At 45.3% G+C, this 25,724-nt stretch overlaps 1 protein-coding gene across 3 annotated transcripts in view; it reads left to right on the top strand.

Moving 5' to 3' along the window:
* The window catches only part of LOC139581650 (actin filament-associated protein 1-like 1), a 72,284-nt gene extending 46,645 nt beyond the window's left edge, over positions 1-25,639 (top strand). For all 3 annotated transcript variants that reach the window (XM_071411633.1, XM_071411632.1, XM_071411635.1), the window contains exons 2-18: positions 2,037-2,162; positions 2,807-2,890; positions 3,069-3,253; positions 6,228-6,465; positions 7,017-7,237; positions 7,420-7,599; positions 8,178-8,258; positions 12,459-12,543; positions 13,026-13,151; positions 14,161-14,372; positions 14,651-14,796; positions 15,023-15,095; positions 18,679-18,775; positions 20,218-20,385; positions 23,817-23,992; positions 24,318-24,431; positions 24,671-25,639. In XM_071411633.1, the coding sequence (XP_071267734.1) occupies positions 2,037-2,162; positions 2,807-2,890; positions 3,069-3,253; positions 6,228-6,465; positions 7,017-7,237; positions 7,420-7,599; positions 8,178-8,258; positions 12,459-12,543; positions 13,026-13,151; positions 14,161-14,372; positions 14,651-14,796; positions 15,023-15,095; positions 18,679-18,775; positions 20,218-20,385; positions 23,817-23,992; positions 24,318-24,431; positions 24,671-24,697 (2,339 nt within the window). In that variant the 3' untranslated portion in view covers positions 24,698-25,639. The remainder of the gene's footprint in view (positions 1-2,036; positions 2,163-2,806; positions 2,891-3,068; positions 3,254-6,227; positions 6,466-7,016; positions 7,238-7,419; positions 7,600-8,177; positions 8,259-12,458; positions 12,544-13,025; positions 13,152-14,160; positions 14,373-14,650; positions 14,797-15,022; positions 15,096-18,678; positions 18,776-20,217; positions 20,386-23,816; positions 23,993-24,317; positions 24,432-24,670) is intronic.
* Positions 25,640-25,724: the final 85 nt, after the last annotated feature.

Raw genomic sequence — 25,724 nt, 5'->3', positions numbered from 1 at the left:
ACTACCCCATGGAGAGAGAGAGAGAGAGAGAGAGAGAGAGAGAGAGAGAGAGAGAGAGAGAGAGAGAGAGAGAGAGAGAGAGAGAGAGAGAGAGAGAGAGAGAGAGAGAGAGAGAGAGAGAGAGAGAGAGAGAGAGAGAGAGAGAGAGAGAGAGAACCCATTGCCCTTTATGGTTCTGCTGTCCGCTCACCAACCAAGAATTCACAAAATGGGCAAACACCAAATTGAGACTCTGCAAGCGGGATTCAGCAAAAATATCCTCCGTGTACAACGTAAAATATCAAATAATGCAGAGCGGAATTAGGTCAAAACCTGCTAACTATCAAAATCCAGAAAAGAGCCGTTCAATTCTACAACCACCTAAAAGGAAGCGATTCCCAAACCTTCCATAACAAAGCCATCACCTACTGAGAGATGAACCTGGTGAAGAGTCCCCTAAGCAAGCTGGTCCTGGGGCTCTGTTCACAAACACAAACATACCCCACAGAGCCCCAGGACAGCAACACAATTAGAACCAACCAAATCATGAGAAAACTAAAATATACTTACTTGGCACATTGGAAAGAATTAACAAAAAACAGAGCAAACTAGAATGCTATTTGGCCCTAAACAGAGACTACACAGTGGCAGAATACCTGACCACTGTGACTGACCAAAATTAAGGAAAGCTTTGACTATGTACAGACTCAGTGAGCATAGCCTTGCTGTTGAGAAAGGCCACCGTAGGCAGACCTGACTCTCAAGAGAAGACAGGCTTTGTGAACACAGCCCACAGAATGAGGTGGAAACTGAGCTGCACTTCCTAACCTCCTGCCAACTGTATGACCATATTAGAGACACATATTTCCCTCGGATTACACAGACTCACAAAGAATTAAAATACAAACACAATTTTGATAAACTCACATATCTATTGCGTGAAATACCACAGTGTTCCATCACAGCAGCAAGATTTGTGACCTGTTGCTACAAGAAAAGGGCAACCAGTGAAGAACAAACACCATTGTAAATACAACCCATATTAATGTTTATTTATTTTCCCTTGTGTACTTTAACTATTTGTACATCGTTACAACACTGTATATATACGTAATATGACATTTGTAATCTCTTTATTATTTTGGAACTTCTGTGAGTGTAATGTTTACTGTTCATTTTTGTGTGTTTATTTCACTTTTGTATATTATCTACTTCATTTGCTTTGGCAATGTTAACATATGTTTCCCATGCCAGTAAAGCCCTTATATTGAATTGAAATTGAATTGAGAGAGAGAGAGAGAGAGAGAGAGAGAGAGAGAGAGAGAGAGAGAGAGAGAGAGAGAGAGAGAGAGAGAGAGAGAGAGAGAGAGAGAGAGAGAGAGAGAGAGAGAGAGAGAGAGAGAGAGAGAGAGAGAGAGAGAGAGAGAGAGAGAGAGAGAGAGAGAGAGAGAGAGAGATGGGGTAGGGCTGTAAATTGAGCTCATGGTTAGTCTAGGTCACTGTGTCTGTAGGTTCAGGCTTTATATGATTCACGATCACACAGACACACACGCACAGACACACATGCACACATGCACACACAAACATACGCACACACACACCCACACACACAGTTCACAGACCTACTCTCAGGAGCATAAACCTGCTTGCAGAGCTTAAGGTTTATTTTCACTCTGTTCTGAAAACAGGGAGCGGTCTAGTCCCACCTCGCACACCAACATCTGATTTATATACTCCTAAAAAGCTGACTGGACTTCATAAACACCATGATGTTATGTATCTACGTATTGGATGTATGTAAGTGCAGTACTGGGTTTCCCCTACCCCCGAGAGAGACAGAGAGAAGGGTGAAGAGACAAAGACAGATAAAAGAGGGGAGACAGAGATGAGGGGAGACGGAGGTAGACCAGAGAGAGAGTGAGAGAGGGATGCATGGGTATGCGTACGTGTCTATATTTGTTGACAGAAACAGAAAGTTGTTTAGTCTGGGTCGATTGACGTCTGTCCTCTCCCTCCCTGACCTGTAACTTCTGACCTCTGAACTCTAACTTCCTTAGCGATGGATGTCCTGGTGACGGAGCTCAACGTTCTGCTGAAGCTGCTGGACAACGAGACTCTGAGCTTTCCTACTGAGGAGAAGAAGACCTCTGTTAGGAACCTGCTGAAACAACTACAGCCCACAGGTAGGAAACTACAGACAGACAGCTACAGCCCACAGGTAGGAAACTACAGACAGACAGCTACAGCCCACAGGTAGGAGACTACAGACAGACAGCTACAGCCCACAGCTAGGAGACTACAGACAGACAGCTACAGCCCACAGCTAGGAGACTACAGACAGACAGCTACAGCCCACAGGTAGGAGACTACAGACAGACAGCTACAGCCCACAGCTAGGAGACTACAGACAGCTACAGCCCACAGGTAGGAGACTACAGACAGACAGCTACAGCCCACAGGTAGGAGACAAACAGAGGTATATATCAGACCTGGATTCAAATTCTATTTGAAATCCTTCAAATACTTTTTAGCTTTTGCTTTAGTCTGCCAGAGTGCCAGATAGAAGGGGGTTTGTACAGGCAAACTCATTCAAGCACAGATGCTTGAATTAATTGTATTATTTTATTTTTATTTAACCTTCATTTAACTAGGCAGGTCGAAATGATTTCAAATAGTAATTGAACCCAGGTCTGAAATAGACAGAGATAGACAGATAGGAACAGACAGAGAGTAAACAGAGACATCACAGATAAAGTAAAATCAAACAATATAATATCTTTATAAAAGTGTGTTTATACAGTAAGTTTTGTTTCCATCTTTCCCCCAGTGACAGAACCAGGCTACTTGTACATGAACACGTCAGTCTACAGACATGGCACCAGTTTTGTGGAATCCCTCTTCGAGACCTTTGGTGAGTTTGCTCCTGGGAGCGATACTAACTTTATTTGAACAACCAGGGCATTAATGAAGGAGAAGTTAAAGATTTTACAACAGTTTCTCCTGGCCCATTTTCAGGGTGAGCAACCGCCTAACTTCAAATTGTAAAATCCTGAACTGTCCCTTTAACGGTCTTCTACCTCTCTGTCCAGACTGTGACCTGGGGGAGCTGAAAGACATGACAGAGGACCAGAAAGACAAGCAGGACACACACACAGAGACACACACTAACACACACACAGAGACACACACTAACACACACACAGAGACACACACTGACACACACACAGAGACACACACTGACACACACAGAGATGTCACAATACCATTAAAACAGGTGAGCTACACATTACACACATGTACTGTTCCTGTGTGTTCATACATGTGTTTTTATGTGTGTCTATGAATCTGAAGTACTGTATATCAATCCTAGTACCATTGAATCGTTCCCCTCAACAACAATGACGCTCTGGAATTAAATCATAGCTGGCCCATGTGGAACATAAGCTGTGATATCATCCTGTACATAAAGGGGTGGGGGGATGACAGAGGTATGGTGGTAAGGGAGGATGAAAGAGAGGTATGGCAGTAAGGGAGAATGAAAGAGAGGTATGGCAGTATGGGAGGATGACAGAGAGGTATGGCAGTAAGGGAGGATGACAGAGAGGATGGACAGTAAGGGAGGATGACAGAGAGGTACAGCAAGAAGGGAGGATGAAAGAGAGGTATGGCAGTAAGGGAGGATGACAAAGAGGATTGACAGTAAGGGAGGATGAAAGAGAGGTATGGCAGTAAGGGAGGATGAAAGAGAGGTATGGCAGTAAGGGAGAATGACAGAGAGGTACGGCAGTAAGGGAGGATGACATAGAGGTATGGCAGTAAGGGGGGATAGCCGAGAGGTATGGCAGTAAGGGAGGATGAAAGAGAGGTATGGCAGTAAGGGAGAATGACAGAGAGGTACGGCAGTAAGGGAGGATGACATAGAGGTATGGCAGTAAGGGGGGATAGCCGAGAGGTATGGCAGTAAGGGAGAATGCCAGAGGGGTATGGCAGTAAGAAAGATGTGAACAGGACAGACAAGACAGATGGTTCTGGAGTGTAGTGCTGTCTCTCTCTTGCTCTCTCTCTCTCTCTCGGTCCCTCTCTCTCTCGCTCTCTCTTGTTTTCTTTCTCACCCTCTCTCTCTCTCTTTCTCTCTGCAGCTGCAGGGCAGTTATAACAAGTCCCTCTATCTGTCAGTCAGTGTCCGTACGTCAGTCTCCTCTGAGAACTGCTACAGCTCCCCACTGAACTATTACCAGTCAGTGAGAGAGAAGGAGGATGGGAGAGGGAGAGAGAGAGCGGGAGAGGGGTGGGGTGGGGGGTGGGGGGGGTGGACCAAGGGAGAGAAAGATAGAGCGAGAGGGACCGAGGGAGAGAGAGAGAGAGAGAGAGAGAAGGAGGTGTGGTGAGAAAGTCAATAGAGAATAAGAGGCAGACAGACAGACAGACAGACAGGCAGGCAGACAGACAGACAGACAGACAGGCAGGCAGGCAGGCAGGCAGGCAGGCAGACAGACAGACAGACAGACAGACAGACAGACAGACAGACAGACAGACAGACAGACAGACAGACAGACAGACAGACAGGCAGACAGACAGACAGACAGACAGGCAGACAGGCAGACAGACAGACAGACAGACAGACAGACAGACAGACAGACAGACAGACAGACAGACAGACAGACAGACCGACAGACAGAGCGAGAGTAAGAGAGAGAGAGAAAGAGAGAGTGAGAGAGAGAGAGTGACAGAGGGAGGCAGAGAGAAATACAGAGACAGACAGTGATAGGCAGGGGATTTTCTGTCCGCACATGCTTGTCACTGTTGATATATCATCAGGACTTAGATGATCCCCCATAGTGCTCTCTGTCTTACTGATCCTCCATAGTGTTGCTGATCCTCCATAGTGTTAGATGATCCCCCATAGTGTTATATGATCCCCATAGTGTTAGATGATCCCCCATAGTGTTATATGATCCCCATAGTGTTAGATGATCCCCATAGTGTTAGATGGTCCCCCATAGTGTTAGATGATCCCCCATAGTGTTAGATGGTCCCCCCATAGTGTTAGATGATCCCCATAGTGTTAGATGGTCCCCCATAGTGTTAGATGATCCCCCATAGTGTTAGATGATCCCCCATAGTGTTAGATGGTCCCCCCATAGTGTTAGATGATCCCCCATAGTGTTAGATGGTCCCCCCATAGTGTTAGATGATCCCCCATAGTGTTAGATGATCCCCCATAGTGTTAGATGGTCCCCCCATAGTGTTAGATGGTCCCCCATAGTGTTAGATGATCCCCCATAGTGTTAGATGATCCCCCATAGTGTTAGATGGTCCCCCCATAGTGTTAGATGATCCCCCATAGTGTTAGATGGTCCTCCATAGTGTTAGATGGTCCCCCCATAGTGTTAGATGATCCCCCATAGTGTTAGATGATCCCCCATAGTGTTAGATGATCCCCCATAGTGTTAGATGGTCCCCCATAGTGTTAGATGATCCCCCATAGTGTTAGATGGTCCCCCATAGTGTTAGATGATCCCCCATAGTGTTAGATGGTCCCCCATAGTGTTAGATGGTCCCCCATAGTGTTAGATGGTCCCCCCATAGTGTTAGATGATCCCCCATAGTGTTAGATGGTCCCCCATAGTGTTAGATGATCCCCCATAGTGTTAGATGGTCCCCCCATAGTGTTAGATGATCCCCCATAGTGTTGATGATCCCCCATAGTGTTAGATGGTCCCCCATAGTGTTAGATGATCCCCCATAGTGTTGATGATCCCCCATAGTGTTAGATGATCCCCCATAGTGTTAGATGATCCCCCATAGTGTTGATGATCCCCCATAGTGTTGATGATCCCCCATAGTGTTGATGATCCCCCATAGTGCTTTCAGAGCTCATGCATCATTCTGAGGTGTGGTGGAGTGTTTCCTGTCTAGTCCCATTCTATTTCCAAGTGACCTAGCTTTGCACAGTGTGTGTGTGGTGTGTGTGTGTACGTTCATGCGTGTGTGTGTGGTGTGTGTGTGTACGTTCATGCGTGTGTGTGTGGTGTGTGTGTGTACGTTCATGCGTGTGTGTGTGTGGTGTGTGTGTGTACGTTCATGCGTGTGTGTGTGTGGTGTGTGTGTGTACGTTCATGTGTGTGTGTGTGTGTGATTCATCTAGAAACATTGCAAACAAACTGTTGTTTTTCATGTGTGGTTACACGTGTATTGGTATGTAATATGTTATATAAGTGCAGTACCTGTGTTTACCTATCCTATAGAGCAGTCCAGACTCCTCTCCCCCCCGCTCATCAGAGACCCCTCCGCCCCTGCCCACCACCCCCCCTCCTGAGGCTTACTATGAAGAGGCAGTTCCTCTCAGCCCTGGCAAGCAGCCAGAGTACATCACCACCCGCGGGAGCTCCAGCCCTCCTGACTCCATAGAGGATGGTTACTATGAGGATGCAGACAACAACTCTCCTTCTACCTGCATCAACGGACGACAACGCAAAAACTCCTGTGAGTCAAACGTAGTAGAAAACATATCCTACAGTACCACAACGGGACCAGATACACAGCGTCTGGTCTGTGTGGTTACAACTCCCTTTCCAGGGTGACATTGACATTTTGTTCTTTGTAATTAACATGTGCAAATGTGTGTGTGTGTGTGTATCTTTTCTACAATCAAGAGAGAAGTGTGTTAACATTTCACTCCTAAAGACATTTTTAAGAATTTGTATTCCTTAACACAGACAACTGTAGTATCTTCTGATTGGTCTCAGTCTAACTGTAGTTTCTTCTGATTGGTCTCAGTCTAACTGTAGCTTCTTCTGATTGGTCTCAGTTTAACTGTAGTTTCTTCTGATTGGTCTCAGTCTAACTGTAGTTTCTTCTGATTGGTCTCAGTCTAACTGTAGTTTCTTCTGATTGGTCTCAGTCTAACTGTAGTTTCTTCTGATTGGTCTCAGTTTAACTGGAGTTTCTTCTTATTGGTCTCAGTTTAACTGGAGTTTCTTCTGATTGGTCTCAGTCTAACTGTAGTTTATTGGTCTTTCCCTCCCTCTCCCCAGACAATGACTCTGATGCTCTGAGTAGTTCCTATGAGTCGTATGAGGAAGATGAAGAGGAAAGGGGAGCAGGGCCAGGGTCCAGGCTGACTCACCACTGGCCTAGTGATGAGAGCTCCATGCTCCCTGTCAGAGACTGTATGATATGTGCCTTCCTGCTGCGAAAGAAACGCTTCGGACAGTGGGCCAAGCAACTGACTGTCATACGGGACAACAGGCTACAGGTATACACACATGTAGACACACACACACACACACACACACACACACACACACACACACACACACACACACACACACACACACACACACACACACACACACACACACACACACACACACACACACACACACACACACACACACACACACACACAATCCTTAACCCCTGCGTTCTCTCCTCCAGTGCTATAAGAGCTCTAAGGACGTGTCCCCGTATGTTGACCTGCCCCTGCCCATGTGCACTGTGGTCTACGCCCCTAAAGAGGGACGCAGGAAGAGACATGAGCTGAGGTTCTCTCCCCCCAGTGGAGAGGCTCTGGTCCTGGCTGTGCAGAGCAGGGAGCAGGCACACAGGTGGCTCAGGGTGAGGACAACACACACACACACACACACACACACACACACACACACACACACACACACACACACACACACACACACACACACACACACACACACACACACACACACACACACACACACACACACACACACACATATAATACACACACCTGTCACACACACACTTTTCCTTTCCCTTTCCACATCCATGTGTGTGTGTGTGTGTGTGTATGTGTGTGTGTGTGTGTGTGTGTGTGTGTGTGTGTGTGTGTGTGTGTGTGTGTGTGTGTGTGTGTGTGTGTGTGTGTGTGTGTGTGTGTATGTGTATGTGTGTGTGTTCTCATTTTTGAGATGGTATTAGGACCTCAACTTATGTGTGTGTGTGTGTGTGTGTGTGTGTGTATGTGTGTGTGTGTGTGTGTGTGTGTGTGTGTGTGTGTGTGTGTGTGTGTGTGTGTGTGTGTGTGTGTGTGTGTGTGTGTGTGTGTGTGTGTGTGTGTGTGTGTGTGTGTGTGTGTGTGTGTGTGTGTGTGTGTGTGTGTGTGTGTGTGTGTGTGTGTGTGTGTGTGTGTGTGTGTGTGTGTGTGTGTGTGTTCTCAGGTGGTCCGTAAAGTGAGTCAGGGAAAAGGACCAGAAGAGTCCACTTCTCCCATGATGCCCAGAAAGACTGAGCTGGACAAGGTGTGTGTTACACTAGAGTCAGTGTGTGTTACACTAGAGTAAGTGTGTGTTTGTGTGTAGAAACCCAATAGAATGGTCGTTTTTTAACTCATTCCCTTTTGAAGATACAGTGGGATATGGGTCATGTTGCACTTCCTAAGGCTTCCACTAGATGTCAACAGTCTATAGAACCTTGTTTGATGCTCCTACTGTGAAGTGGGTCCGAATGAGATGGGAATGAGTCAGAGGTCTGGCAGAATGGTTTGAGCTCGTGACGCTCGTTCACGTAAGAGCGAGCTCTGTTCCATTTGCTTTTCTGAAGACAAAGGAATTCTCCGGTTGGAACATTATTGAAGGTTTATGTTAAAAACATCCTAAAGATTGATTCTATACATCGTTTGACATGTTTCTATGGACTGTAACGTAACTTTTAGACATTTTGTCTGCTCCTAGTGAACGCGCTTCATGACTTTGGATCTGTTTACAAAACGCGCTAACAAAAGTAGCTATTTGGACATAAATTATGGACATTATCGAACAAAACAAACATTTATTGTGGAACTGGGATTCCTGGCAGTGCATTCTGATGAAGATCATCAAAGGTAAGTGAATATTTATCATGTTATTTCTGACTTCTGTTGACTGCACAATATGGCGGATATCTTTTTGGCTGGTTTGGGTTCTGAGCGCCGTACTCAGATTATTGCATGGTTTGCTTTTTCCGTAAAGCTTTTTTGAAATCTGACACAGCGGTTGCATTAAGGAGAAGTGGATCTAAAATTCCATGTATTACACTTGTATCTTTGATCAACGTTTATTATGAGTATTTCTGGAAATTGAGGTGGCTCTCTGCAAAATCACCGGATGTTTTTGGAACTACTGAACATAATGCGCCAAAGTATACTGAGATTTTTCTATATAAATATGAACTTTACCGAACAAAACATACATGTATTGTGTAACATGAAGTCCTATGAGTGTCATCTGATGAAGATCATCAAAGGTTAGTGATTAATTTTATCTCTATTTCTGCTTTTTGTGACTCCTGTCTGTGGCTGGAAAAATTGATGTGTTTTTCTGTGACTTGGCGGTGACCTAACATAATCGTTTGTGGTGCTTTCGCTGTAAAGCCTTTTTGAAATTGGACACTGTGGTGGGATTAACAACAAGACTACCTTTAAAATGGTATAAAATACTTGTATGTTTGAGGAATTTGAATTATGAGATTTCTGTTGTTTGAATTTGGCGCCCTGCACTTTCACTGGCTGTTGTCATATCAATTCCGTTAGCAGGATTTCAGCAATAAGAAGCTTTTAACAGAACAACAGAATAATAACAGAACAACAGATAAATAACAGAACAACAGAATAATAACAGAACAACTAACAATAGTGATATTGACTAGGGTGGGTCATCTAGGTGATTAATGGTTTATGTTGGCCTGGTATGCTGCACCCGCTGCACCTTGGTCCATTCATTACGACGAACGTGACAGAAGATCCCACCACCAAGGACCAAGCAGCGTGTTCAGGAGGAGTGGACATGGGAAGAAATCCTGGATGGAGAAGGACCCTGGACAAGGGCCGGAGAGTATCGCCGTCCAAGGGAGCAGACGGAGGCAGCGAGAGCGGAAGGGCGACGATACGAGGAGTTATATCAACAAAAGAAGCCCGAGAGGCAGCTCCCAAAAACAAATTGGGGGCGGCACACGGGGAAATTGGCGGAATCAGGGTTTAGACCTGAGCCAACTCCCCGTGCTTACCGTGGGGAGCGTGTGACCGGTCAGGCATCGTGTTATGCTGTGATGCGCACTGTGTCTCCAGTGCGCATTCACAGCCCGGTGCGTTCTGTGCCAGCTCCTCGCACTTGCCGTGCGAAAGGGAGTATCCAGCCAGGACGGGTTGTGCCGGCTCAGCGCTCCTGGTCTCCAGTACGTCTCCTCGGTCCAGGATATCCTGCACCGGCTATACGCACTGTGTCGCCAGTGCACCTCCACAGTCCAGTACGTCCTGTGCCTCTTCACCGCACTCGCCCTGAGGTGTGTGTCATCAGCCCGGTGCCACCTGTACCGGTCCCACGCATCAGGCCTCCAGTGCGCCTCCACAGTCCAGTACGTCCTGTGCCTCTTCCCCGCACTCGCCCTGAGGTGCATGTCATCAGCCCGGTGCCACCTGTACCGGTCCCACGCATCAGGCCTCCAGTGCGCCTCCACAGTCCAGAGCTTCCAGCGACAGTTCCCAGTCCAGAGCTTCCAGCGACAGTTCCCAGTCCAGAGCTTCCGGCGACAGGTCCCAGTCCAGAGCTTCCGGCGACAGTTCCCAGTCCGGAACTTCCTGAGACGGTCCACAGTCCGGAACCTCCTGAGACGGTCTACGGTCCGGAACCTCCTGAGACGGTCTACGGTCCGGAACCTCCTGAGACGGTCTGCGGTCCGGAGCCTCCAGCGACGGTCTGCGGTCCGGAGCCTCCAGCGACGGTCTGCGGTCCGGAGTCTCCAGCGACGGTCTGCGGTCCGGAGTCTCCAGCGACGGTCTGCGGTCCGGAGTCTCCAGCGACGGTCGGCAATCCAGAGCCTTCAGCAGGGTTTCTCAGTCCAGAGCCTCCTGCGACGATCTACGGTCCGGTTCCTCCGGCGACGATCCACGGTCCGGTGCCTCCAGCGACGACCCACGGTCCGGAGCATCCGGCAACAATCCCCGCATCAGAGCTGCCATGGAGGATGAAGTATCTGCGAGCGGAGTGGGTACTTCGCCCCGCACTGGAGCCGCCCCCTGCGTCCTGTGTCATTCATCGTAGATGCCAACCCGGACCCTCCACTATTGAGTCAGGTTTTGCGGTCGGAGTCCGCACCTTTGGGGGGGGGGGGGGGTACTGTCACGCCCTGACCATAGAGAGCTGTTTATTCTCTATGTTGGTTGGGGCGTGATAGTGACTAGGGTGGGTCATCTAGGTGATTAATGGTTAATGTTGGCCTTGTATGCTTCCCAATCAGAGACAACTGTTTATCGTTGTCTCTGATTGGGGATCATATTTAGGCAGCCATTTCCCCTTTGTGTTTTGTGGGATCTTGTCTACAGATAGTTGCCTGTGTGCACACCAGTAGCTTCACGTTTCATTTGTGCTTTTGTTATTTTGTTTGGTGAGTTTCTATTAATTAAAAGATGTGGAACTCTACGCCCGCTGCGCCTTGGTCCATTCATTACGACGAACGTGACAAGAACAACAGAATAATAACTGAACAACAGAATAATAGTAGAACAACATAATTATTACAGATCAACAGAATAATAACAGATCAACATAATAATATCAAAACAGCAGAATAATAACAGAACAACAGAATAATAACAGATCAACAGAATAATAACAGATCAACATAATAATAGCAGAACAACAGACTAATAGTAGAACAACAGAATAATAACAGAACAACAGAATATTAACAGATCAACAGAATAATATCAAAACAGCAGAATAATAACAGAACAACAGAATAATAACAGAACAACAGAATAATAACAGAACAACAGAATAATAGTAGAACAGCAGAATTATAGTAGAACAACATAATTATTACAGATCAACAGAATAATAACAGATCAACAGAATAATATCAAAACAGCAGAATAATAACAGAACAACAGGATAATAGTAGAACAGCAGAATAATAGAAGAACAACATAATAATAACAGAACAACAGAATAATAGAACAACAGAATAATAACAGAACAACGGAATAGTAACAGAACAACAGAATAATAACATAACAACATAATATTAACAGAACAACAGAATAATAGAACAACAGAATAATAACAGAACAACAGAATAATAGAACAACAGAATAATAACAGAACAACAGAATAGTAACAGAACAACAGGATAATAGCAGAACAACAGAATAATAACAGAACAACAGAATAATAGCAGAACAACAGAATAGGGGATAGGGTGCCATTTGGGACGTAGCCATGGTGGTTGTAAACAATACTGACAGAGTTGACATATCCTTCAACCCCTGGTTAAAGCTTGTCACTCTCTCTGTGCAGGACATTGCTCTCTCTCTCTCTCCCTCCCTCCCTCCCTCTGCCATACATACAGCTAGAGAGAGAGGTAAGGGAAAGGGAGGAGCATGGTGGAATTGGCTCAACTGTTGTGTGTTTGGTGTTTCCTGATTGAACTGAATATACTGTTATTCTGTCCTTCCTCTTTCCTCTCAGCGGCTGTCTGGTGAGACTACTAAGACCATGTCAGACAGTGTTGGATTGGCTACAGGAGAGAACAACAGGGACAACAGAGAGAATGGTGAGAGACTGTTCTAGTGTGGTGGGTTTGATTCTCGCTGGGGCCACTGATGGAAGAAAATGTATGCACTCATTGTTGTAAGTCGCTTTGAATGCTAAATGGAATATTCCATTCTATTCTTTATTGCTGTGTCACCTGAGCTTGACCCTCAACATGGAGATTGATTTATAACTATGACATTTTATTCTGTGTGCGTGTGTGCGCGCGTGTGTGTGTGTGTGTGTGTGTGTGTGTGTGTGTGTGTGTGTGTGTGTGTGTGTGTGTGTGTGTGTGTGTGTGTGTGTGTGTGTGTGTGTGTGTGTGTGTGTGTCTGCATGTGTTTGTGTGTGTGTGTATGTGTGTGTCTGCATGTGTTTGTGTGTGTGTGTGTGTGTGTGTGTGTGTGTGTGTGTGTGTGTGTGTGTGTGTGTGTGTGTGTGTGTGTGTGTGTGTGTGTGTGTGTGTGTGTGTGTGTGTGTGTGTGTGTGTGTGTGTGTGTGTAGGTAAGGTGAAGCGGGGGGCTCTAGCAGCAGGTCGTAAGATAACACGTATCATCAGTTTCTCCAAGAGGAAGAACCTCCCACCTGGCGACGCACGCCCCCCCTCCCCAGACACAGACCCTCGACGAGGTGGGACATCCCCCCCACACTCCTCCTCCATCTCACCTCTCACCCCTCCTCCGTCTCACCTCTCACTCCTCCTCCATCTCACCTCTCACTCCTCCTCCATCTCACCTCTCACTCCTCCTCCATCTCACCTCTCACCCCTCCTCCGTCTCACCTCTCACCCCTCCTCCGTCTCACCTCTCACTCCTCCTCCGTCTCACCTCTCACCCCTCCTCCGCCTCACCTCTCACTCCTCCTCCATCTCACATCTCACTCCTCCTCCATCTCACCTCTCACCCCTCCTCCGTCTCACCTCTCACTCCTCCTCCGTCTCACCTCTCACTCCTCCTCCATCTCACCTCTCACTCCTCCTCCATCTCACCTCTCACCCCTCCTCCGTCTCACCTCTCACCCCTCCTCCGTCTCACCTCTCACTCCTCCTCCGTCTCACCTCTCACCCCTCCTCCGCCTCACCTCTCACTCCTCCTCCATCTCACATCTCACTCCTCCTCCATCTCACCTCTCACCCCTCCTCCGTCTCACCTCTCACTCCTCCTCCGTCTCACCTCTCACTCCTCCTCCGTCTCACCTCTCACCCCTCCTCCATCTCACCTCTCACCCCTCCTCCGTCTCACCTCTCACTCCTCCTCCGTCTCACCTCTCACTCCTCCTCCGTCTCACCTCTCACCCCTCCTCCATCTCACCTCTCACCCCTCCTCCGTCTCACCTCTCACTCCTCCTCCGTCTCATCTCTCACTCCTCCTCCATCTCACCTCTCACCCCTCCTCCATCTCACCTCTCACTCCTCCTCCGTCTCACCTCTCACTCCTACCCTGAACTATTCTATATTTTCTCTCTATTTCATTCCATCTGTCTCTCTCTCACCTTGAAACATTTCCACATACTTACTCACAAAAACAATTGAGCTAAAATCATTTCATTTCACAATAACCTATTGATAACAGCAATGATATTCCAACCATACCTTACAGTCCTCCTCTCCCCTCCCCCACTCCTCTCCTCTCCTCCCTAGGATACCTGTCTGTGTTGGTGAGCCAGGTATGGCGGGACCAGTGGTGTTGTGTGTATGGGGGTTCTCTCCACTTCCACCCTGACAGAGGAGACCCCCGGCCCTCCCTGGCCCCTCTACCCCTCCATGGGTGTGAGGTGTTCCCAGGACTGGGCCCCAAACACCCCTTCGCCCTCAGGATACTGAAGGGAGGCACAGAGGTGGCTGCATTGGAGGTAAAATACTCTACATGCAATATGGAATACAATTCATGACACCATACATTACAACACAGTACTTCAAGAAGTTTAGCAGATCGGAACACTGAAATACTGGAAAATGTCTTCTGCATGTGCTGATAATGTCAGATTGTTTGTATAATGAGTCTGTCTAATCTGATCTCTCTCTCTCTCTCTCTCTCTCTCTCTCTCTCTCTCTCTCTCTCTCTCTCTCTCTCTCTGTCTCTCTCTCTCTCTCTCTCTCTCGATCTTCCTCCACCTCCTTCCTCCTGTAGGCGTGTAGCTCTGAGGAGTTGGGGCGATGGCTGGGTGTTCTGCTGGTAGAGACAGGTACAGCCACAGATCCAGAGTCACTACACTACGACTATGTAGACGTGGAAACCATCGCTAACATCCAAGATGCCGCGAGACACTCTTTCCTGTGAGTCAGAGAGAAGGAGAGAGAGAGGGGGAGAGAGAGAGAGAGAGAGAGAGAGAGAGAGAGAGAGAGAGAGAGAGAGAGAGAGAGAGGGGAATGGAGAGATGACGTGTTTGTCAAATGTTCGAGTCTCTAATCATCACATTTTACAATCTCACACTTTCCTCTCTCTCCCTCCCTCTCTATCTCTCTATCCCTCTCTCTCCCTCTATCCCTATCTCTCTCTCAGGTGGGCCACATCTTCTAGTAGCACTTCTACTGACTCCAGGACGTACGACGAGGTTCCCTATGAGGGAGAGCAGGTGGGAACACACACACATGGATGGACTGTACAAGGATTATTCTCAGACAGTAGGGTTGGTAACAGGCTGATTGGTCTTGGTGGGGGGGTGCAGCTGTTGGGACAGTCACTGTCTGGTCCGAATATGAAACCTCTGATCATTCACCCAAACACATCACACTCTGTTACATGCCTTTCAAAAGATGACCTTTGTAGAGAGAGAGAGAGAGAAAGAGAGTGAGAGAGAGAGGAGAGAGGGAGATAGAGACATACAGACATTGTCATCCTACAAGAAACATGGTATAGAGGAGATGGACCCACTGGTTGCCCTCTAAGTTACAGAGAGCATCCACCAAACTACCAGGTGTGAAACAGGGAAGGGACTCAGGGAGTATGTTAATTTGGTATAGAGCAGACTTTACTCACTCTATTATATTAATCAAAACAGGAACATTTTACATTTGGCTTGAAATTCAAAAGGAAATGATCTCAACAGAGAAAGATGTCCCCCTGTGTGGTACCTATATCCCCCCACAAGAATCTCCATAATGAAGACACCTTCTCCATCCTGGAGGGGGAAATCAATCATTTCCAGGCCCAGGGACATGTACTAGTCTGTGGTGACTTAAATGCCAGAACCGGACAAGAACCTGACACCCTCAGCACACAGGGGGACAAACACCTACCTGAGGTGACAGCATTCCCTCCCCCCCCCCCCCCCATATGCCCCCTAGACACAACTATGACAACATAACCAACAAAACGGGTCACAACTCCTGCAGCTCTGTCGCACGCTGGGTATGTACATAGTCAATGGTAGGCTTCGAGGGGACTCCTATGGTAGGTACACCTATAGCTCATCTCTTGGCAGTAGTACTGTAGACTACTTTACCACTGACCTCAACCCAGAGTCTCTCAGAGCGTTCACAGTCAACCCACTGACACCCCTATCAGATGGAAAGAAATACATGATCAAATACAAATCTTAGAATCAACGATTAAAGACTACCAGAACCCACTGGATTCTCCAATTACATTTAATGAACTACAGGACAAAATACAAACCCCCCAACCCAAAAAGGCCTGTGGTGTTAATGGTATCCTCAATGAAATTATAAAATATACAGACCACAAATTCCAATTGGCTATACATAAACTCTTTAACATCATCCTTAGCTCTGGCATCTTCCCCAATATTTGGAACCAAGGACAAATTTGACCCCAATAACTACCGGGGGATATGTGTCAACAGCAACCTTGGGAAAATCCTCTGCATTATCATTAACAGCAGACTAGTTCATTTCCTCAGTGAAAACAATGTACTGAGCAAATGTCAAATTGGCATTTTACCAAATTACCATATGACAAACCACGTATTCACCTTGCACACCCTAATTGACAAACAAATAAACCAAAACAAAGGCAAAGTCTTCTCATGCTAAAGTTCATTTCAAAAATGCTTTTGACTCAATCTGGCATGAGGGTCTGCTATACAAATTGCTGGAAAGTGGTGTTCGGGGAAAAAACATACAACATTATAAAATCCATGCACACAAACAACAAGTGTTGACCCCAAAAAAATGTGACAAAAAAAAACCACACATTTCTTTCCACAGGGATGGGGGGTGAGACAGGGATGCAGCTTAAGCCCCACCCTCTTCAACATATATATCAACGAATTGGCGAGGGCACTAGAACAGTCTGCATCACCCGGCCTCACCCTACTAGAATCTGAAGTCAAATGTCTACTGTTTGCTGATGATCTGGTGCTTCTGTCACCAACCAAGGAGGGCCTAGAGCAGCACCTAGATCTTCTGCAGAGATTCTGTTAGAACTGGGCCCTGACAGTAAATCTCAGTAAGACAAAAATAATGGTGTTCCAAAAAAGGTCCAGTCGCCAGGACCACAAATACAAATTCCATCTAGACACCATTGCCCTAGAGCACACAAAAAACCATACATACCTCGGCCTAAACATCAGCACCACAGGTAACTTCCACAAAGCTGTGAACGATCTGAGAGACGAGGCAAGAAGGGCCTTCTTTGCCATCAAAAGGAACATAAAATTCAACATACCAATTAGGATCTGGCTAAAAATACTTGAATCAGTTATAGAACCCATTTCCCTTTATGGTTGTGAGGTCTGGGGTCTGCTCACCAACCAAGAATTCACAAAATGGGACAAAGACCAAATTGAGACTCTGCATGCAGAATTCTGCAAAAATATCCTCTGTGTACAATGTAAAACACTAAATAATGCATGCAGAGCAGAATTAGGCCGATACCCGCTAATTATCAAAATCCAGAAAAGAGCTGTTAAATTCTACAACCACCTAAAAGGAAGCAATTCCCAAACCTTCCATAACAAAGCCATCACCTACTGAGAGATTAACCTGGAGAAGAGTCCCCTAAGCAAGCTGGTCCTGGGGCTCTGTTCACAAACACAAACATACCCCACAAAGCCCCAGGACAGCAACACAATAAGACCCAACCAAATCATGAGAAAACAAAAAGATACTTACTTGACACATTGGAAAGAATTTACCAGAACACAGAGCAAACTAGAATGCTATTTGGCCCTAAACAGAGACTACACAGTGGCAGAATAACTAACAACTGTGACTGACCCAAACTTAAAGCAAGTTTGACTGTACATACTCAGTGAGCATAGCCATGCTATTGAGAAAGGCTGCTGTTGGCAGACCTGGCTCTCAAGAGAAGACAGGCTACGTGCACACTGCCCACAAACTGAGCCACACTTCCCAACCTCCTGCCAAATGTATGACCATATTAGAGACACATATTTCCCTCAGATTACACAGACCCACAAAGAATTCGAAAACAAACACAATTTCGATAAACTCCCATATCTATTGGGTGAAATACCAATGTGCCATCACAACAGCAAGATGTGTGACCTGTTGCCACAAGAAAAGGGCAACCAGTGAAGAACAAACACCATTGTAAATACAACCCATATTAATGTTTATTTATTTTCCCTTTTGTACTTGAACTATTTGCACATCGTTACAACACTGTATATAGACATAATATGACATTTGTAATGTCTTTATTATTTTGGATCTTCTGTGAGTGTAATGTTTACTGTTCATTTTTATTGTTTATTTCACTTTTGTATATTATCTACTTCACTTGCTTTGGCAATGTTAACATATGTTTCCCATGCCAATAAAGCCCTTACATTGAATTGAATTGATAAATATGGGGGAAAGAGATGGTGGTGAGTCAGGGACAGAGAGCGAGAAACAGAGACACAGATAGAGAAAGTGTGGTTGTCTGCATTTGAGAGAGAGCTTGTATTAAAGGGTCTTGACCGTTTTATTGCCTGTTGACCCCCTGCTGAACCTCACTGTGCTCTCTGCTACACACACAGCACAGCCTTGTCTTATATGACAGACCAGGGTTGAACTCCTGTCTCCTGCATGCCACCAGACTGTGCTATCCCGCTGAGCTAAAGCCTAGGCACTTGTTTCCTTTTACTGATTCTCTTTGTTGTGATGCCTCTAACCATGGTCCTCCTTTCTCTTCCCTTCATCCTCTCCTCTTCTTCATCTGGTTCTCCTCCCCATCCCTCTTTTCTACAGCCTGGCGAGGATGGAGGCCCGAAGCAGAGGTTCAGTTCCACCAGCAGTGACTCCGGTAGGACCAAACCTGGTCTGGCCCTGAAACACGCGGGCTCCAGTAAGACACACACACGTTTATGTATGCACACACACATATCCCACTGGGCCCAGACATCATTTCAACTTCTTGTTGTGATTTACATGGTATTTAACTGACTTGAATTCAACGTGAAATCAACAAAAAATGTCACACAGTTATTGGATTTAATATTACTAGAAAAATAGATGAAAATCCCTTACGTTGAGGACTTTTTGCAAATCCAATCAGTTTTCCACAATCATTCAATGTCTTCACATTGAATTTCTTTGTTGAAATGAAGCCCAGTGGGAAACCTTCTTTCCTTCCCTGTCTTTTACTTCAAAGCCTCCTGCTGTCTGTCTATCTGGAGAGGAGAGGAGAACAGATGAGAGGAGAGGAGAGGAGAACAGATGAGATGAGAGAATGGAACCTGAGATTTCTGAGACAAGTTCATTAGCTTCGCTGCTGACCTCTGTCTCTCGCTCGCTCTCTCTCTCTATCTACCTCTCTCTCTCTCTCTCTCTCACTGCCTTGCTCTCTCTCTCTGCCTCTCTCCCTCTCTCTGCCTCTCTCTCTCTCCGCCTGTCTGTCTCTCAATTCAATTCAAGGGTCTTTATTGGCATGGGAAACATATGTTAACATTGCCAAAGCAAGTGAAGTAGATAATATACAAAAGTGAAATAAACACACAAAAATGAACAGTAAACATTACACTAACAAAAGTTCCGAAAGAATAAAGACATTTCAAATGTCATATTATGTATTTATACAGTGTTGTAACGATGTGCAAATGGTTAAAGTACAAAAAGGAAAATAAATAAACATAAATATAGGTTGTATTTACAATGGTGTTTGTTCTTCACTGGTTGCCCTTTTCTTGTGGCAACAGATCACACATCTTGCTGCTGTGATGGCACACTATGGTATTTCACCCAGTAGATATGGGAGTTTATCAAAATCGGGTTTGTTTTCGAATTCTTTGTGGATCTGTGTAATCTGAGGGAAATCTGTGTTCTAATATGGTCATACATTTGGCAGGAGGCTAGGAAGTGCCGCTCAGTTTCCACCTCATTGTGTGGGCAGTGTGCACATAGCCTGTTTTCTCTTGAGAGTCAGGTCTGCCTACGGCGGCCTTTCTCAATAGCAAGGCTATGCTCACTGAGTCTGTACATAGTCAAAGCTTTCCTTCAGTTTGGGGTCAGTCACAGTGGTCTCTCTCCTACTCTATATATGTGAGAGGTAGAGAAAGAGTTACTCACGAAGAGAGAGAGAGAGAGAGAGAGAGAGAGAGAGAGAGAGAGAGAGAGAGAGAGAGAGAGAGAGAGAGAGAGAGAGAGAGAGAGAGAGAGAGAGAGAGAGAGAGAGAGAGAGAGAGAGAGAGAGAGAGAGGAATGAGGTTACGTCTTCTTCCCATAACCTCTCCAGGTCTGACCTCTGACCTTTCACATCTCACCCTCTATGACCCCCCCCCCCCCCCCCAGACGCCAATCAGTATGGCCTCTATGGAAAAACACGAGCAGAGGAGGACGCTAAACTCTTCCTGAGAGAGAAAGAACACCTGGAGAGAGAGAGGGAAGGGATACGGACCACTCTGCTGACACTGAGACAAGAGAGGAGAGAGGTGAAGGAGAGATTTAAGACTGCTACAGGTAAGAGGGAGAGAACACACACACATACACACACACATACACACAAACCCTTTGGAAACAAAACACGTTTTATAAGGAGGATGGGATCCACCCGAACAATTTGGGTTCCTGGATCCTTTCACAGCATTATAAGGCTGCATTGAGACAATGGCTTATCAATGACCCAAGCCCAGCTCAAACAATCCCTACCATTGTGTCGCTGAGTTGTCATAATGTTTCAGCAAATGTACATTATCCCAGGGGCATTGGCAGACACAATGTAAGATACCTAATGTACTGTATGTCTCTCTAACTGCGCTGAATGCCTCTGTTGATCCTACAGCTATTGTATGCAGTAATCATGTACCTATGAACCAGAGTTATACTGTGTCCACTGTGTGCAGCTCACCCTGCACTATCAGCTCAAACATAAATAACATTAGCATGTCTACTTCGGCTAAGCTTCCCAGTTAATTAAGCAATGAAAACAATCAAGCATCTTAGAAAAGTGCTAAAAATAGCCCATGTTAACATATGTAGCCTAAGAAACTAGGTTCATGAAATAAATAAATTGCTTGTAACAGATGATATTCATATTCTGACTATCTCTGAAACTCACTTAGATAATACATTTGATGATATAGTGGTAGCAATACATGGTTATAATACAGAAATGCCAATGGTGGAGGTGTTGCTGTTTATATTCAGAACCACATTCCTGTAAAGCTTAGAGAGGATCTAATGTAGGATCTACTGTTGAAGTAATATAGCTACAGGCCCATTCTTGTGGGAAGCTGCTACAGACCACCAAGTGCCAACAGTCAGTATCTGGATAATATGTATGAGCTACTTGTTAATGTACATGATATCAACAGAGAGGTCTACTTTCTGGGGGATTTAAATATTGACTGGCTTTCATCAAGCTGCTCACTCAACAGTTGCTGGTCTTTGCTGTGTAATGAGGAGCAACCAGATGCTGCACTTGACACATTAATGAAATTGCTTATTTGAGTTACTAATAAGCATGCAGCCATTAAGAAAATGTCTTTAAAAACTGTTAAATCCCTCTAGATTGATGAGGAATTGAAAAATTGTATGGTTGAGAGGGATGCGGTAAAAGAGCACAAGGGCGAGACCCAAATGCAGATACAAGAGGCAGATGGTTGAGCTCCGCTATTTATTATAATAAAAGGGGTAGGCAAAAGGCAGGTCGAGGTCAGGACAGGCAGGGGTTCAGTCATCAGGTCCGAGTCCAAACAGTACAAGGGGATAGGCAGGCTTGTGGTCAGAACAGGCAGAGTGGTCAGGCAGGCGGGTTCGGCGTCAGGACAGGCAAGGGTCAAAACCAGGAGGGTTAGGAATAAACCGAGACTGGGAAACATAGGAGCTAGGAAAAACGTTGGTTGACTTGGCAAAACAAGACCAACTGGCACAGAGAGACAGGAAACACAGGGATAAATACACCGGGGATAATAAGCGACACCTGGAGGGGGGTGGAGACAAGCACAAGGACAGGTGAAACAGATCAGGGCGTGACATGAGGCAAAAGCAATGGCAAATAAGTCTGGCTGCACAACTGATTGGTAAACATACTGCAAATTGAGAAATCATGTGACTAAACTGAATAAAAATAAGAAGAAACTATATTATGAAACAAAGATAAATGATATAAAGAATGATAATAAAAAGCCTTGGAGCACCTTAAATTACATTTTGGGCAAAAAGACAAACTCAGCTCCATCATTCATTGAATCAGATGGCTCATTCATCACAAAACCCACTGATATTGCCAATTACTTTCATGATTTTTTCATTGGCAAGATTAGCAAACTTATACATGACATGCCAGCAACAAACGCTGACACTACACATCCAAGTATAACTAATCAAATTAGGAAAGACAAGCATTGTAGTGTGAAAGAGGTAAAAAAATGATTGTTGTCTATCAACAATGACAAGTCACTGGGGTCTGACAACTTGGATGGACAATTACTGAGGATAATAGTGGATGATATAGCCCCTCTTATTTGCCATATCTTCAATCTAAGCCTACTAGAAAGTGTGTGCCCTCACGCCTGGAGGGAAGCAAAAGTCATTCCGCTACCCAAGAATAGTAAAGCCCCCTGTACTGGCTCAAATAGCCTGTTTTCAACCCTTAGTAAACCTTTGTAAAAAAATATGTTTGAGCAGATACAATGCTATTTTCCTGTGGGAGACGCTTATAGGAAATGACATTCAACAAGCACAGCACTTATACAAATGACTGATGATTGGCTGAGAGAAATTGAAGATAAAAAGATTGTGGGAGCTGTTTTTTCAGACTTCTGTGCAGCTTTTGACATTATCGATCATAGTCTGCTGCTGGTAAAACATATGTGTTATGGCTTTACATCCCCTGCTATAATGTGGATAAAGAATCACCTGTCTAACAGAACACAGAGGGTGTTCTTTAATGGAAGCATCTCCAACATATCCCAGGTAGAATCAGGAATTCCCCAGGGCAGCTGTCTAGGCCACTTGCTTTTTTCCATCTTTACTAATGACAAGCCACTAGCTTTGAGTAAAACCAGTGTGTCTATGTATGCGGATGACTCATCACTATACGCGTCAGCTACTACAGCGAGTGAAATCAACCACTTCAACCACTTCACTTAACAAAGTGTTGCAGTGTGGTTGTGGTTGAAGTGGTTGAAAAACGAGTTTTAATGACTCCAACCTAAGTGTATGTAAACTTCCAACTTCAACTGTACATGGAGAGCTAACATTAAAATATGCATGTAAATCTCTCATAGATCAAAGTAGATGAGAGATTCACTTCAACACTACTTTTTTTTGTAAGAAGTGTTGACACATTGAGTGCACCTATGCATACCCCACAAGGCAAGCCACCAGAGGTCTCTACACAATCCCCAAGTCCAGAACAGACTATTGGAGACGTACAGTACTACATAGAGTCATGTCTACATGGAACTCTATTCCACATCAGGTAACTGATGCAAGCAGTATAATCAGAATACACATTATGGAACAGCGGGGACTGTGAAGACACACACACACACACACAGGAACAGACACACGCACACGCTAGCTACACTGTAATATTGTAATATTGTAGTATGGTGGTATCAAACATTTTGTATTGTAGATGTGTAGTGGTGTAATAATGTTATATGATGTACTGTTTTATCTTTTGTTTTATATGTAATGTTAGTGCCTTAATGTGTTTAGACCCCAGGAAGAGTAGCTGCTGCCTTGGCAACAGCTAATGGGGATCCCTGATAAATACAACACACAAAACAGATATGCACAGAACGCTTTAATACAATCTCAGTAGGCTACAGCACTTAATGCACCCACAAAATACAAACAGATCACCAGCAACACCTACTGGCAGAACTATACAGGGGCTCCCTAATCATTTTCCTCTCTTTTTCTGTGTGTTCCTGGATCAGAGGAGCAGAAGGGCTCCCTGAGTGAGCGTGTGTCCCAGCTAGAGGAGACGTGCCGGGGGAAGGAGAGTGAGAGGGTGGACCTGGAGCTCCGCCTCACCCAGGTTAAAGACAACCTGAAGAAGAGTCTAGCAGGAGGGGCTCTGGGGGCACCTGGGGAGAGCAAACCCTCCAGCAAGGTACAACACACACATATATATATCTGCACATGTATGTGCAGACACACACATAGACCCACCAGCAAATGTATATATTTTTTTTACCTTTATTTAAGAACAAATTATTATATACAATGACAGCTTACACAGACCAAACCCAGACGACACTGGGCCAATTGTGCACGTCACGATGGACTCCCAATCACGGCTGGTTGTGATACAACCTGGATTTGAACCAGGGTGCCTTTAGTGACGCCTCTAGGACTGAGATGCAGTGCCTTATACCGCTGTGCCACTCAAGAGTGATCACTGATGCTAATGATTTGAATGTGTGTGTGTGTCTCAGGTGTATAGCAGGCCCTACTACTCTGAGTCTAAAGCAGTCAGCTGTGTCTCTGCGGCCCGTATGAAACCTCCTGTCTACTCAACATCTAAAAGAACAGTCATGCAGAAAGCCAAGGTAAGGACGAAAGACACACACACTCACACACACACAGTTTAACTGCGTCCCAAATTGTGCACCTTAGAGGGACGCAGCTCCACAGTCTGTCACTTGAGCCAGTTCCATCATCAGGGTCTAACGGTGTCCCAGCAGTTAGTGTGAGGAGAGCTCACAGAAAATACACAGCGTGTGTGTGTGCATGTGTGTGTGTGTGTGTATAACACACACAAATATTAAACTGTTGATTTTCATTGCAGGAATGGGAGTCAAAGAAATGCACCTAAGGCATAACGATGTTAAGGAAAGATTGGAGATGATTGGAGGAATATCAGAGGGAGGATGTGTCTTTCAGATTGTTGTAGAGATATGGACGAAATTGAATATTTGAGCCAGTGTACAGAAAGGATATGAAATTATACCTTAATAAATGACAAAGGGACAATGAGCGATTTAAGGTGAGAATGTTCCATAGAACAGGAATGGAAGACAATGGAGTTGGAAGAAAAACAGAGTGATTTACTGTATGTGATGCGCTTTAAAGGGATACTTCCAGATTTTGTAAATTAAGACTTTTTCCTAGCTCCATGCTACTTGAACTTGTTCTGTAGAGTTCCAGTCAGTGCATTTAAGCTGCAAAAATGGCTCCAGAACCGCCCTTCAACTTTCTTCAAACTACACACAGAGACATACAATTGGTATCCATGAGTTCATCTGACTCTCGCTAAGTAGAAAAAAGGGCTTCATTGCCAAAATCCGAAACTATCCCTTTAACATTGTTTTCCCCCTTTGCCTTATCACCTCTGTCTGTACAGACAGAAGCATCACCTCTATCTGTACAGACAGAAGCATCACCTCTATCTGTACAGACAGAAGCATCACCTCTATCTGTACAGACAGAAGCATCACCTCTATCTGTACAGACAGAAGCATCACCTCTATCTGTACAGACAGAAGCATCACCTCTATCTGTACAGACAGAAGCATCACCTCTATCTGTACAGACAGAAGCATCACCTCTATCTGTACAGACAGAAGCATCACCTCTATCTGTACAGACAGAAGCATCACCTCTATCTGTACAGACAGAAGCCATACCTACTGTTTTGTTTATAGGATGATTTTTAAACTGCACAATGTTCCTTTTACCCTCAAATTGAGATGTACTTTATAAACAGTATGATGACAAATAAAATTGTGCTAATAATAAATATTATCTGAACGATGTACACTAGGTGTCAATACTTATCTACAGGAATCCACACCGCTGATAAGACTGTATCTACAGAGCCTTTGGAAAGTATTCAGACTCCT

The sequence above is a fragment of the Salvelinus alpinus genome, chromosome 7 (assembly GCF_045679555.1).
Source record: "Salvelinus alpinus chromosome 7, SLU_Salpinus.1, whole genome shotgun sequence".
NCBI lineage: Eukaryota > Metazoa > Chordata > Actinopteri > Salmoniformes > Salmonidae > Salvelinus > Salvelinus alpinus.
The sequence above is the reverse complement of the archived record's forward strand: the minus strand, read 5'-3'. Positions and strand labels throughout refer to the sequence as shown.